Source organism: Sminthopsis crassicaudata, chromosome 3, assembly GCF_048593235.1.
Source record: "Sminthopsis crassicaudata isolate SCR6 chromosome 3, ASM4859323v1, whole genome shotgun sequence".
Taxonomy (NCBI): Eukaryota; Metazoa; Chordata; class Mammalia; order Dasyuromorphia; family Dasyuridae; genus Sminthopsis; species Sminthopsis crassicaudata.
This window is the reverse complement of record NC_133619.1, coordinates 488,015,985-488,031,351: the sequence shown is the minus strand read 5'-3', so window position 1 is coordinate 488,031,351 and position 15,367 is coordinate 488,015,985. Positions and strand designations below refer to the sequence as shown.

At 31.2% G+C, this 15,367-nt stretch overlaps 1 protein-coding gene across 1 annotated transcript in view; it reads right to left on the bottom strand.

Annotated features, from left to right (window-relative positions):
* Positions 1-15,367, bottom strand: part of PSPC1 (paraspeckle component 1) — a 56,093-nt gene that overhangs the window by 21,845 nt on the left and 18,881 nt on the right. The window contains exons 5-6 of the mRNA XM_074303717.1: positions 5,097-5,181; positions 3,191-3,296 (exon numbers count right to left, since the gene is read on the bottom strand). Coding sequence (XP_074159818.1) covers positions 3,191-3,296; positions 5,097-5,181 — 191 coding nt within the window. The remainder of the gene's footprint in view (positions 1-3,190; positions 3,297-5,096; positions 5,182-15,367) is intronic.

Genomic DNA, 15,367 nt, shown 5'->3' with positions numbered 1-15,367 from the left:
AATTGAAGCACGATAGCTCCATCCATATAATTCTGACATGTAATATAAAAATGCTAAGAATTTACAAGACTATTATCTTTATTGTTAATATGGCTTTTGTGAACATTACTTTTGCCAAATAAAAAGGCATTATATAATACTCATTTCCTAGGAATGAAATGCCTTCTTTTTCCCATATAATGTTCTCCCATAATTCATCCTTTCCCACCCTAACACCCCCACTTTGCAAATAAGTTCAATGCTTCAAGCACACAAAGTATACATAAATAAACATATAATATAGCTAGTACATCACAAGATTAACATAGGAAGCGATTCTTTAAGAGACCTTACGCTTACAGAATGTCTGTATTTCTGCAAAATGAGCAAATTACATAACCTAATAAAATCTAATTACAAATCCAACTCAATTCACTCATTACTGTGGTGAAAAATTGTCAGATAACATGAAATAAGGAAAAAATTCTGATCAGAATGCCATGAAAACTAGATTATTTTTTTTTTGTCCAAGAGAAATTGAGAAAATGTTTTACATATAATTCCTTAAAGATGTTTACATTCAAGAAATAAAACTTTGGACATTTCCCCTGGATCATAAGAAAACTTTTAAAAATCTATTATAACTTAGTGAGTAAAACAAAGTCTTAACTTATCTTTGAGACCTCATTCATTAATCTTCAAAATATTTGTGACCACCTTTCAAAACAATGTCACTGAGAAACATCAAACATTGGCTTTACTCAAGAACAAACACTGGAGGTCACTAAAAAAAATTTTTGTTAAGAATAAAATGTGAGTTTTCTACTGTCCCTCATTACCTCAAAAGGAAAAAACTAAGCAAGTCAAAGATGGATGGTGCCTGTAAGAAATTAGGTTTCAGTTACTTCTGTATTTTTTGAAAAGCCTATAGCAGTGAAGAAAGTTTAAAACCACAATTAACATAATCTATAGACATTTCTGCACCACAAAGTACTAATAAAAATACAAAGTCCTACTTTACAATAGGAATAAGTTATGAGCTTTTTAAAAAGGGAAAGCGGCTTATCATATTAAAAAACAAAACAACTAACCCTGAAGGTTTTAACTCAATCTGAGAACTTACCATTTGGTTCCTCTCCTTTTAAAACTAAACAATGAAGAAATTAAGATAACACATGAAGGCCTATTTTCTCACTTTTAAATAACAAAAGCTTTCAAAATTCTTTGCAATTCTTTTCCTCTAACAAGACAACAGAAGATATAAAAAATTTTTAACTATACTTTTTTTTTTTGGTAAGAAATTTGGAAGTTCTACAAATTATTGTTAGCTATGGCAAAAGACAGTGGCACCAGACAAAAGGAAAAAGTCACCAAAATGATACACATGCAATTAAATATTCACTCTTAATAACACAGAAAAAAATTAATGATTATTTCTTGTTAATTCTAATATCATAACATGCCATTAAAATTAAATTGTAATTACACCCTACAGAAAATAGTTTTAGTCAAAAAACTTAGTATTAAAAAATACTAATGGGAATGTATTTCATACATTTCAATTACTGAATATGCATGATTTGAGTATTTATATGTACACTCACAAATGAAATTATTTTATCTAAGAAAATGAATGAGGACAAAAATGAACATGTTTCTGAAAGTCTGTTTTTATGAGTGTACATGCTATTCAAGGCATATATATGCTAATATGCAAACCAGTAAACTGAATGATCTCTAGAAGAGAATCACTTTTAAATGTGTACATTGAGAAATTTCCTTTTTTTTTTTTTAAACAAGTGATAGTCAATGAAATGTTAGATTTTTTAAATTTTAAGTTACTATATTTTAATACTTCAGAGTAATTTATTTTCAATCTTAATATATGTAAAGTGTATTTCCTCACTTCACTATATTGTTTTAGCAAAAAAACACTAGAATGCTACTGCATTTGAAATGAGGTATTATTTGCAAACACTTAACATTAGGAAAAAAATTTAAGTATGCAATTATTTTGAAAATTTTAGACTAGCTTAAAATCATAATACAATGAGCTAGGTTAAAGCTCAATAAATTAACATTAATTCAAAGCTTTCTATTTTTACACAACATTCAAATACTGCTTTGGCATCCTTTCTAACTGCTGAACAATACCCTCAAAACTATCACTTAATGTAAATAAAGACACACTTAACTGAGGTTACCATGTCTGAAATTCCTTAAGGATTCAAGAAAAACACAAAGATAAAATGACATATAACATATATCACTCCAAATTTAAAGTGGTTTATTGCTCATTATTTTAGAAAGTTTGACTCAATTTTTTTGACTCACTTTTCCAAAATGTAATTTTTTCAAATTAGCAAAAAAGTAGTTTTCCTAGTTCATGTAATATCTTTACTTTTATTTAAAATTTTTTAAAGTAACCACATAATTATACATATTTGTTTTGTTCTTACCAGTACTAAAAAGAAAAACATTTAAAAACCTAACAAATTATCTATTTAAAAGCTTTTTATAGATGCTATCTATTTTAAAAATAAAAAACCTGAAAAAATATCAAAATGTTAACACAAGCTGAATAATAAGGATTTGAAAAAAAGCTGAACTGTTAAGATATATACTATATATATATTTAGCCAAAAAGAACCCTATGCTATCTTTAAATTTAGTCTATTAGCAAATTCTTCAAGCTATAATATAGCCATTACTTTAATTTAAAACTTCTGAAATCTATTTCTATCAAATTAGCAATGTATGGAATAATTTCATTTTTAAAATAAGTAGTAGTTTGAAGGAGCCAATATATAAAACAATGTATTTAATGTCTTTAAATTCATATAAATTTTGCAACAGAAAAACCTGCAAAAATTGATAAGCAGAACAGCCAAAAAAGGTTTTTCATCCTTGTTATGTCTATTAATAGACAAAGCAGACAGAAGAAAGTGTCTCTGCACAATTACATAAAGGTTACATTAATTATAGTAGTAATCAGTAAAACGATATAAATTCAACTAGTACAAAAAGCAATGTATAATACAGGACACAGGTACACCACTTTCAGACAAGTATTTTCATTGATAAGAACACTGAAAAGAAAATCTTCCTCTAACTATAAAGAAAAAACCCATCAAGAAATAGAACAGGAATTCAAGTATATCCTTCTGTTTGTTGAAGATTACCATTTTTAATTAACTAGTATTCTACTTACATTTTCCAAGTAGTTTGGTTTAAATCCTTCCTGTTGTCTTCGAAGTTCCTCTTGTTCTCTATGACGTATCATCTCTTCTTCACGACGACGATGTTCTTCTTCATGTCTAAAGGGATTAACATATTAATCTCTTAATAGTGTGAATTCCATTTCATAATTTAACTTTCATTTTATTGCTCTATTTTGTAGCAATGCAAGTCTATTACTTGGCACGCATGTATTTATTCTGATCACTCAAAGAAACTATAACAATCTACTTATAGATTCTCTACTTTTAAGGAAAATGACTTTACCACAATTGAATGGAGAACATACCCATATTCTCAATTGCTCAAAAACCTCTATTTTGTTACCATCACCATTCATTCCCCAATACTCACAACAAATGTATTATTGTTACTATTCCCTCTCCCTCATATCTAAAATACAATCAATTTCTAAAATTTATGCTATATTTTCCACATCATTCCTCTTTTTCCCATTATCAACTAGCTGGGAGTTCTAGTTGTATGGAAAATAAAAAGAAAGCAAATGTTTTTCCTCAGTTATTTGAATTGGAAACAGTGTTTTTTCCATTCCAAAGAATATTAATTCTTGGCCTTGAGATATTTGACTTTGATAATTTTAAATAGTCCTTTTCTAGGTTTTTGGTTTTTCAGGTTTTTAGGGGGAAAAAAAATGTTTTCTTTTGTCACTGGCACCTATTGATATTATCATATGATTTTTTAAAGTTATTATATGTATATTTATGCTAGTTGATATCTAATGTTATCATCCCTACAAATGACAAAACGGTACCATTTAAAAAAGAAAGTAGAAAGGTATTGGACTAGGGCCACTAATGTAAATGGTAAGGACTATCACATCAGGTAAAGAAAATCACTCAAATAATAATAATTCTGCAATCAGATGCATAATTCTTCTATTATAATAGCAATCAACTTAAAATTTCCACCAAATATGTGTCAAATTTGCTTTCTACTCAAGAGGTAAAAAATTGGATTATCTACATAATGAGCATATGGAAGTCATCAACCAGTTATTAAAATAATTTTTCAAGTATTTTATAGTACATGACATGAATGAGAGAACAGATAGAAAAAGACTCAAGGGTCCTAGAAGATAAAGTGAAAGAATTCTCACATAGCAACACAGTAATCTAAAGTAAATATAGCAAGCAAATGTAGCTTAAGGTTACATTGAGACTAATCTTTCATCTTGATACTCTAAGAACTTCACACGTACCAAAATGAAATAAACAAGAGCTGTACTTTCCATACCTTTATGCCTTAGCTTAAGTACTTCCTTTCTTTCTCTTAAAAAAAAAAAAAAAAATCACTTCTCACTTTCCTCTAAGACTGAAGTAATCTCTTCCTTATCTCTCAAAACATTTTTCCCATCACCAGTTGTACTTAATATATTTAATCTTAAATCACAGCTGCCAGTGGAAACTTCTAGAATACAGTGATATCAGGGAACATGAATTACTTATTTCTGTCACATTAAAAAGAAATGTGTATTAAATTCAACCAAATGTAATCTTTCCCACTTTCTTTGCAAAGCTAAAATGTTCAAATCTCTTTAAATCTTTCAAATAAATAATGTGGTGATATTAAAAAGCAATGTTCCTATGGTATTTTGAAGTCTTCAGTTTTACATCCTTAATTCAAAGATTTTGGAAATTACTCAATTTGTAAATATGAATAGATGTTGAAAATTTCATTCTTATCGTTTATTTTTCATTTCTTTTAAGCTAGCAAATTAAAGAGTAGCTGTCACTTCTATCAACACAATTCCTTTATCCACTGAACCATTACTTTCTCCAAATTTTGCAAGCAGATTTTATATAATTCAAACATTATACTAAAGTAAGAATTTATTGTTTTTAAAAAAGATCACCATTTACCTCAACTGTATTTGCTTGCGTTTCTGAAGCTCTTGATTTCGAAGTTCTTCCAAACGTCTCAATTCTTCCTGGCGCCTCATAAGATCTAGAAAATATTCATTTTAAAATTATCTCATCAATTGTGTATGGTGGTCAAGAGATAATGGTTAATTCAATAAAAATTGTGTGGTCAGTTTACTCAATTCAAAAGAACTAGAATCAGCAACTAGAATTTTTAAAAACATTGTTATGATACAAACTTCAGTCTTACTCCATTATTCTCAGCATCATGCTCTGCACAAAAGAGAAACTCAGAAAAAGCTTACCAGAAATTCTTCAGTAAATTTTTCTCTCCGATATTTAAAGTTACATCATATTTCTTCTTTAATCAGCTTTAAGATTCAACCACATTCATCTTGAATATAATTTTTTTTTGTCAAATCATAAGAGTAACAGAAAGGGCCAGATGATTTCCTAAAGTTCTTTCAAGTCCCATTCCTTTTATTTTACCTTCATATTTAAATAGGCCCAGAAATATTATTTTAAATGAATTTCTAATTTATATTAAAGTGATTTAAATAATTCCTACGAATTAATTTAGTAACCTAACCTAAGACAGCAAGTTGGGAGAGTAAGATGAAAAAATCTATTACCCAGGAAAGCAATGATTACTTTTTAATTCATCTCAAAAAGAGAAACCAAGAAAAATGACAAGTAATAATTCTAAAATTAGCTTTTCATCAATTAACAGTCTATTTCCTTTGTAAAATTCCTTAAGACTAGAACTGGTGCTAAATATATGGTCCCAGTGGTATATGATAGACTAGTGTTCATCACTTCCAGAAAAGGTCATATACCATGCAATCAAATTGCCCTTGTCATTGAAAACTATCCTACTACCCTGAATGAAAAGTTTTTTTAAAAAATATTCATCTTTGTGACCAGATTCATTAAACTTACCTTAACTACTAATAGTTTTTTTTGCAATCGTGACATTTAAATCCCAATTATATAATAGTCAACTAAAAAACCAAACCAAACCAAAACAAAACAAAACCCAACACCTCAAGGAACAAGCCTTTCTCATAACAAGACAGATAACATACATAAATCCAAGTCTTTTCCTAATAATGAAATGATCAAAGAAAATAACACTTTTTAAAAGAAGTCCAAACTAATTAACAACATAAAGATGCTTCAAATCATTAATAAAACAATGTAAAACAAATTCAGAGATTTTACTTCACATTTGGCAAACTGATAGTACAGAAAAATACTTGATCTTGGAGGAACGGTCGAAAAGAGCTACATTAATATATTATTGGTGGAGTTGTAAATTAATTAATAGAATAATTCATTCAAATCATGTAAATAAACTACTAAAAATGTTTATAACCCCTTATTCCAAATTGAATGTTAATATACTTTAAGAAACTCATTAACAGAAAGATTCCATAATCACCAAAATATTTATGGTAGCATTTTTTATGGTAGCAAGGAAATGGAAACAAAGTATATGCCTATCAACTGGGGCATAGCAAAATAAACTCTGGTATATAAATGTAACAGAAAAAGTTAAATAGAAAGAACAGCCACCATTTAAAAAACTGAACATGAAAAAGCTGTGAAATAATAAACAAGAAGTTTGGCTCCAAAAGAACCGATATGAATTCTTGTAGTTTCCTTTTTTTCTCCATATCTTCATCACATGAATGCTGGCCTGCTTGTATTTTCTCCAACATTACACTCTATTTACAATTTTCATACCTTGGTACTACTCTTAGCCTTCATACTAGGAATGGTCTCCCTTCCACCTATGACTTAAATTTCCCTGACTTTCTTCAAGATTCAACTCACCCGCCTATTCCAGGTCTTTCCCAATGATCTCAGACACTTAAATCTTTACTTCTGTATCCATTTCCCCAACCCCAATCCATCTATATTTTGATTATATCCATCTTCTTTTGTAATTCCTGGTTCCTTCTTCCTGTCTCAATAGATGTTAATACCTAGCCTTTGGTGGGAAGAGAGAGATGGAAGGAAAAGAAGGAGGAAAAGAGATAGATATTGTGTGTGCATGTGTGCATAACTAGTTGCTTTTATCTGCAAGGACAGGGAATTATACTTTACTTTTCCATCTCAAGTACTTAGCACACAATACTTGTTTATAGAAATTTAAGATTATCTTCCCCCAATCCCCAATTTTATACAGGTGGGAAGATATAATATTACATAAGTCAGATTGTTTTTTAATGTTTTAACTGCTTTGGATAAACTTTTGTAGCAAAAAAAATTTATTTGTTATATGCAGGAAAGGAATACGGAGTAAAATGCAAGACATATAAATACAAAACTTACAAAATTTTAAAATATTTTTCTTACATATAAAATATCATCATATCTAGGACAACTTACTCTTTTCACATTTATTCAAGATTTTTCTATATAAATGGAAAAAAATTATCATCTCAAATGTTGAGATAATGTAATACAGAATAATAATTTGGTATAAATAAATCTGGCTCAAGACAAATTCATTTAACTTTGAAATTCATGAACCTTCAAGAACTATCTGTTTGCCTCTTGCCTATACTCTTGTGATGGGATCCTAGATGGGGTTGGCTTGGTAGATACACAGAAATTTGGGTATCTGTGCTGCTGTGAACCAAAGGACTGAGATATAATCAGCCAGATTAATTTGCATTGGGCTGATTCTTCAGTGGGATGTGAAAGGAAGGTATAGGGAATTTCCATCTAATTAATGATGACAGAAGGAGATATATACTGGAGAAGTTACCTTCTCCATATTAGCATTTGGTAATCTGATCATTAAAAATTTGCACACATTCTTATACTTTCAATTAATTATATAAATTATTCACAAGAACTCAAAATTTACTCAAATAGTACCCTGGTTTTCAATTTTATTTTAGAAGTTTATTAAGTATAATACAAAATGTTTAATTATAAAAATAACCTTAAATAGTTTCAAATGTTCTAAAAGAATGGTTTGAAAAAGACAAGTCTAGCTTACTCATAATCCTTTAACAGTATTAATTCATGAAAACAAAATTATTTTCCTCAAAATAGGAAAATTCAAAACATTCACATCAATGAGGAACTTTCAGAATTAGGAATTTCACTCATATAACCATAAGATTTTTCTCTGTACTGTTAACTAAAAAAGTCTGTACTAATATCAAACTATTAAATAAAAGTACAAAGTAACCTCTAATTTATTTACTAATATTTTTTATTTGTTGTTGCAGAACCAACTTTTGATGATCAAATTTGGGATTTCCTGACAAAGATACTGGGATGTTTTGCCCTTTCTTTCTTGAGCTTCAGTTGCCTTAGGGTCAAATGCAAACTCCTGTGGCATTTAATACCCAAGATGACCTACAGCTAATCTGCCTTTTTGGACTTATTATATATTATTTCCCTTCACACACTATGGTGCAGTCAAAATGGCAATTTTACTGTTATCTCTTAGAAAAAAGTAACCTTTTATTCAGAAATAGCATTCCCTCTCCTACGCCTTCATTATGGCTATCCCCATATTTCACAAAAGACCTGAACAATGTACCAGCACCAGAGGAGAACCACTTCCATTTGAATTGTCTTAGGAAGATTCTGAAAATCACTTGGCAAGATATGGTGCTGAACTTTGAGGTTCTTTCTCAAACTGGAACTGCCAAGCATTCAAATCCTGCAGACAGCACAACTCTGATGAGCTGGCCTCACTGAATGCCAAACATAAATTTGTCTAAATGAATAGTTTTTGGAGATGTCACACAAGCCAGAATTCACATGAGGTGAGAATATAAGGGAACTCTCAAGATGTCTAAAAAACTTTGGTAATAGTTATGAGATATGGCAAACATTGGCATAGGGTTGTTTAGCATGGCATACCCTACCATCAAAGAAGATGCTATGCTCTTAGGAGCAAAGCAGTTGCCCAAAAGGAACCCAAGATAAAGAAAATTAGATATCTCCTTTCCAAATACAGGCAATTTGTATCAGACCTGTGATAAAGCCTTTCAAACTTGTATTGATATAATCATCCACAGCTGAACACTGTACTACTGAAGCCAATAATATGCTATCCTTTTAGTCCTCTTCAGTACAAAGAACAAACCAAATGAATGTTGAATACTATCTTTGCATGTATTTTGAAAATAAAAAACTATTATCAAGAGAGAGAGAGAAGAAAACTATAACAACTACCCATCTCCCTGAATATTCTCTAACCATTCCATTGCTCTCAGAATCTCCACTTTCCTTTATATCTCAGCTCTCAAGCTCTGCTTTCTACCAAAGATCTTTCTTAGTTCAAGTTATCGTTCCTTCTCCCTTTTCTTTTTCTGACAGAATACAAGCACCTTGAAGGCAATCTTTGTATCCTCAGCATCTAGCATAATCCCTGGCATGTTGTAGGCAATTAATAATGTTTGCTGAATGATTACTAAGCACAGCAGCTAGAATTTTTATTGTACTCTAAGGTTTAACAGTGTTTTAAAAACAACTCACTTAAAAGCATTTTTGAATCAGTCATATTGGTTTAGTTCATTTTATGCTTCTATTTAATATGACTACAAAACAAAAGAAAAAGACATCTAAGTACAAGAAAAAAAAAGATAAACAAGTATTTAAGCAAAACAATTTACAAATAAATTAAGGAAAAGAGCTTAAAACAATAGCACTTGAATCTTTCAAAATTATTTTCCTCAAAAACATAAAAAAGGTAATGAAAGTATCACCCTCTTTGAAGAAAAATAAACTGACAATGAGAAGATGTGGCCTGTTCAAGTTCCAGGAATTATATGGCAGAGAAGACTCAAACCTCTATCTTATGGCTCCAGATCCAATTCTTTTGGCAAAATATGAAGCGAATTGTAGAACTGAAGAATTTCTGTCAGTGACTAACAGACAGAACATCTCGTTTCCAATGTGATCATTCCCTCAAAGTTTTATGTGCATAGATCTAAATGTGGAAAACAAATTAGGAGACTACTGCAATAGTTTTAGAAACAGATGATGAAGACCAATGGTTGTATAAGGAGCATTTATAGGGTATAAATAAGAAATATTGTGAGAATTTTTAAGAAGTCTGGCAAATGTGTGCACATGTGGGGCAAAAGAAATTGGGAAGTAAAGAATAATTGCAAACTTACAATCCTGGAAAAGGATGATGGTGGCTCCCTTCATAGTAATAAGAGATCTTTTTAATCTCTTTTAGAGAATTTATATTTTTTAGAGAATATATAAGGATTTCTATTTTGTATCACTTCACACTACTCAGATTGGCTAAAATGACAGAAATATATAATGACAAATGCTAGAGGGGATGTGGGAAAACTGGGACACTAAAACACTATTGGTGGAGTTGTGAAATGATCCAATCATTTTGGAGAGCAATATGGAACTATACCCAAAAGTCTATCAAACTGTACATACTCTTTTATCCAGCAGTGTATCTACTGGGCCTATATTCCAAAGAGATCTTTAAAAAAGCAAATAAGACCCACATGTGCAAAAACGCACCACCTTTTTTTAGTGACAAGGAACTAGAAATTGAGTAAGATGCCCATCAGTTGAAGAATGGCTGAATAAGTTATGGTATATGAATGTTATGGAATATTACTGTTCTATAACAAACAATCAGCAGGATGATTTCAGAAAAACTTGGAAAAACTTGCATAAATTGATGCTAAGAGAAGAAAGCAGAATCAAGAGAACACTGTACACATCAACAACAAGATTATGCAATGATCAACTATGATGAATGTGGCTCTTTTCAACAATGAGGTGATTCAGGCCAGCTCCAATAGACTTCTGATGTAGAGTCACCTGCATCTACAGAGAGGACTGTGGTGACTGAATGTGAATCATAACATAGTATTTTCACCATTTGTTGTTGTTGTTTGCTTCCTTTTTTCCCCTCTCTCTCTGTTTTTTTTTTTTTTTTTTTTTTGTTTTGTTTTTTTTATAGCCTAACAAATGTGGAAATGCATATACAAGAATTGCACATGTTTCAGCTATACTGGATTACCTGCTTTTAGGGAGAGAGGGAAATTGAGGAGGGAGGGAGAAAAATATGGAACACAAAGGTTTTACAAAAGTGAATGAACTATCTTTGCCATGTATTTAGAAAAATAAAGTTATTTAAAAGTTTAAAAGTTCTATTTTGGACATATCAAATTTGAAACACCTTTTGAACAACCAGTTGAAAAGATACAAAAGGCAGTTCTAGTCACATATCACTAAAACTTAGGAGAGTCTAGGGATAGCTATATTAATCTGAAATTGCATAATTACACTCATTTGGAAACTGATGAAATCACTAAGTAAAAGAGTATAGCAATAAAGAGAAGAGTTTAAGCACTTTGGGACATACCCACAACTAGGAGGCATGCCATAGAAGATTAACCAGGAAAGACGACAGGGACAGAAGGAAGAGAACCAAGAAAGAGTAATTCAACAAAACCCAGAAGTGAGTGGGTATCCATAAGACAAACAAGGTAACATTGGAAAGAGCTTTTTCAATTGAGCAATGAAATTATAAGTCAATTTATAACAATATTAAAGAGATTCAGAGAAGTGGCAACATAAAAGATATAAAGTATTTTAACTAATTTTGACTGTGAGAGGAAGGAGATAAAGAACATCTTGAAAAGAATGCAGTTAAATGAGGGATAGGGAACGAAAATAGATAGATAAGCTATATTGAGAGTGCTACAGTACATCAAATATCATTGATTCACTGTGATAAATTTACTATTTCTTAGTCCATGCTTGTATGGACCACTAAAAGGCAACTAAAAATAAACTGGAAAAGCATGGAATCTGGGGACTCAAGAAGAGCTTTGGCAATAAATGAAAATTAAAACAACTCTAATAGTTTCCCTGTATCATCATCAGGTTGGCAAAGACAACAAAAACAAAAAAAGTAAGTGGTAGAAGGGGTATGAAATATCCATCAAATGGGGAACATATTTTAGTTCCAGCTAAGATGGCATAAGCAAAAACAAGAAGGCTAGGTACCATATTTCAATCAGGAGTTATTACTTTAAAAGTGAAGGGGTTAATTATTAGAATATTAGTTAGCACACTATTATATAGCCTCTTCCAATAATTTACAGTGATTTACCTTTCTAGGGTTCTTTTGAATATTGCATTTCAAAGATCTTACTCAATTCAGGTCTAGGAAATATTTTAAGAGGCTTCTAATCCACTCCACTTTACAAAATAAGTGAATACATTATTCTTGGTTGTAAGCCTACCTCTAGAAGGAACCAAAAGGCTGTCACCCTGACATGTTAAGAGATGAACCATTTCTTCTTTCTAGAAGCTTGTATTTCTCTGATGTGGGAGAAGCTCTGGTATCTACCTAGTTTGCCTATTTTAAGGGTTTCTTTCAAGAAGTGATTGATGGATCCTGTGCCTTCTGATTCTTGTAGATCTGGACAATTTTCATTTGTTATTTCCAAAAATAACATTGGTCAGCCTTTTTTTTTTTTAAAAAAAAAAAAACAAAATCAAGGGGTTAAGGTGATGTCCAATGAGATTAAACTCTCCTTTTTTCTCCCAGATCATTTGTTCTTGTATCAAGTATTCTACATATTCATATTTTTTGTTTTTAAATCTTATGGTAGTGTTCTCTTTATCTTTAAACAGAGACTTTTTTTCTTTCATTGCTTTAATCTCAATTCTTTTAATCTCTTGCTTTTTATTTCTAAATAGTCGTGTAATTCTTGATTTTAAAAAAAAAAAAATCTTACTTTCCCCTTTAGTAGCTTATAACCATTATGTATTTATTCTATGTTCTAGATTGGTCTAGATTTACAATAATTTTTATAATATGTTTTGTTTCATCTGACTTTTGCATCTCTCCAGCTTTAGCTCCTGAATAGAGTCTTTGTGACAAAACCAAGTTCTCCTCCATGCAGGGCTTTTGGGATGGAGGGGTAGGCCCTAAGACTTACCTGTATCATCTGAGTTTCTGCAATAATAATCCACAAACTTGCATTATGTTTTCCTATATATTTGAAGTTCACAGTCCTGGATTTTAAGGCCCCTATATGTCATCTCAAAGCCTGTGTGTGTCTAAGAACCACTGTTGCTGCTTCTCCCTACTCCATGGGTTTTCCAAGATTAGCATTATGGTGCTTTCTGTTTTTACTGATTTTTTTTTTGGGGGGGGGGCAAAACCTCTGCTTTTGCTACCTCTAAACATAGGATGGCCCCTTGAAGATTATACCTATATGCGGAATACCACTGGTCAGCCTGGAAAGGAGAATTCTTAAAGTGTTTGAATCCCCAAGACTTACATGAACTGATGCTGAGTGAAATGAGCAGGACCAAGATATTATCATATACTTCAACAACAATACTATATGATGATCAATTCTGATAGATGTGGCCAGCTTCAACAATGAGACGAACCAAATAAGTTCCAATAGAGCAGTAATGAACTGAACCAGCTACACCAGTGAAAGAACTCTGGGAGATGACTGTGAACCACTACATAGAATTCCCAACCCTCTGTTTTTGTCCATTTTGGATTTCCTTCACAGGCTAATTGTACACTATTTCAAAGTCCGATTCTTTTTGTACAACAAAATAACTGTTTGGACATGTATACATATATTGTATTTAATTTAGACTTTAACATATTTAACATGTATTAGTCAACCTGCCATCTGGGGGAAGAAGGGGAAAAACTGAAACAACAGGTTTGGCAATTGTCAATGCTGTAAAATTACCCATGCATATATCTGGTAAATAAAAACTAAAATAAATAGAATATATCAGTAAAAAAAAAAAAAAAACCCAATAACAACAATAAACAACAACAAAAAGTTTGAATCCCCACAGACAAAAGAAATGGAGCATTATCTGAAAAGAAACCACTCAATACCATCTCCTTTCCCTGTTGGCAATTAACTAGCTGACTGAATTAAACAGAGATTCTTCAGTGTCAATTTCTAGAATCCAAACCATTAAGAACTGCCTATATCTAAGGCCCCTTTAAACAACCCAGCAAAAAACATCTGTCTACAGAAACAGAATGAGCTAGTCAGTAGCTATGTTCTTTCCAATATGTTACCCCTAATAATGTTAGTATTGAGTTCCATTAAACACTTTCATGACTCAAGTTTAAATGGAAAAGAATTAGTTCATTACTGCTACATCAACTGCTAATGATGATGGTAAATTTAGAAGAGTCTGGCTATCATCCCCTAAATCTGAATGTTTCTAACATGCTAAAAACATGTTCACTGTACAGCAAAACAAATATATACTTCATATCAAATTAGGACACAAGGCCCCCCCTTTTTCTCCTGGTTGATCATCTAATGCAAATTATTAAATAGTTAAAAGCAATTCGCATGTATTTTATACTTTCCCAAGAATGGTGACAAGAAAATTTCCCGGCCATTGTAGATAATTCTAAATGAATTTATAAAAACAATTTTTGTCCTTGTGAGTTATAAAATGCCCTGAAAATATGTTACTTTGTGCCTATAACTTCCAATGCTTTACAGAAATGCTAAAAAGCAAAAATAAATTTTTAAAGAAAAGGGTCTGAGATTATAATAGAAAAATGAATCACATTAAAAAATATATCAGATTCTAAACTAGATGAAGAAGTAGCACTGCCCTGTAAAAATAATGATTTAGTTAAGTGATTTAGTTGGGAAGAATGGATTATCATAGAAAAGCAACTACTAAAATGAGCTAGCTTTCTAAATTCCCAAAGCAGCATGCCTTACACAACTAAAGAAAGAATATGATTTATATATGGAAAAAAAAAAACAAAACCACAACTAAAGTAAATCAAAGAATGTGCTTTTAGGGATATTTTCACAAAATGGGGATGACAGTTTAAGCCAAATAAGAAAACTGAATTCGATTGGCTAAGATGACAGGAACAAATAATGACAAATGTTGGAGGGGATGTGGGGAAACTGGGACACTAATACATTGCTGGTGGAGTTGTGAAAGAATCCAGCCATTCTGGAGAGCAATCTGGAATTATGCCCAAAAAGTTATCAAACTGTGCATACCCTTTGACCCAGCAGCGCTACTACTGGGATTATATCCCAAAGAAATACTAAAGAGCGGAAAGAGACATATATGTGCCAAAATGTTTGTGGCAGCTCTTTTTGTTGTAGCTAGAAACTGGAGGATGAATGGATGTCCATCAGTTGGAGAATGGTTGGGTAAATTGTGGTATATGAAGGTTATGGAATATTATTGCTCGGTAAGAAATGACCAGCAGGAGGAAT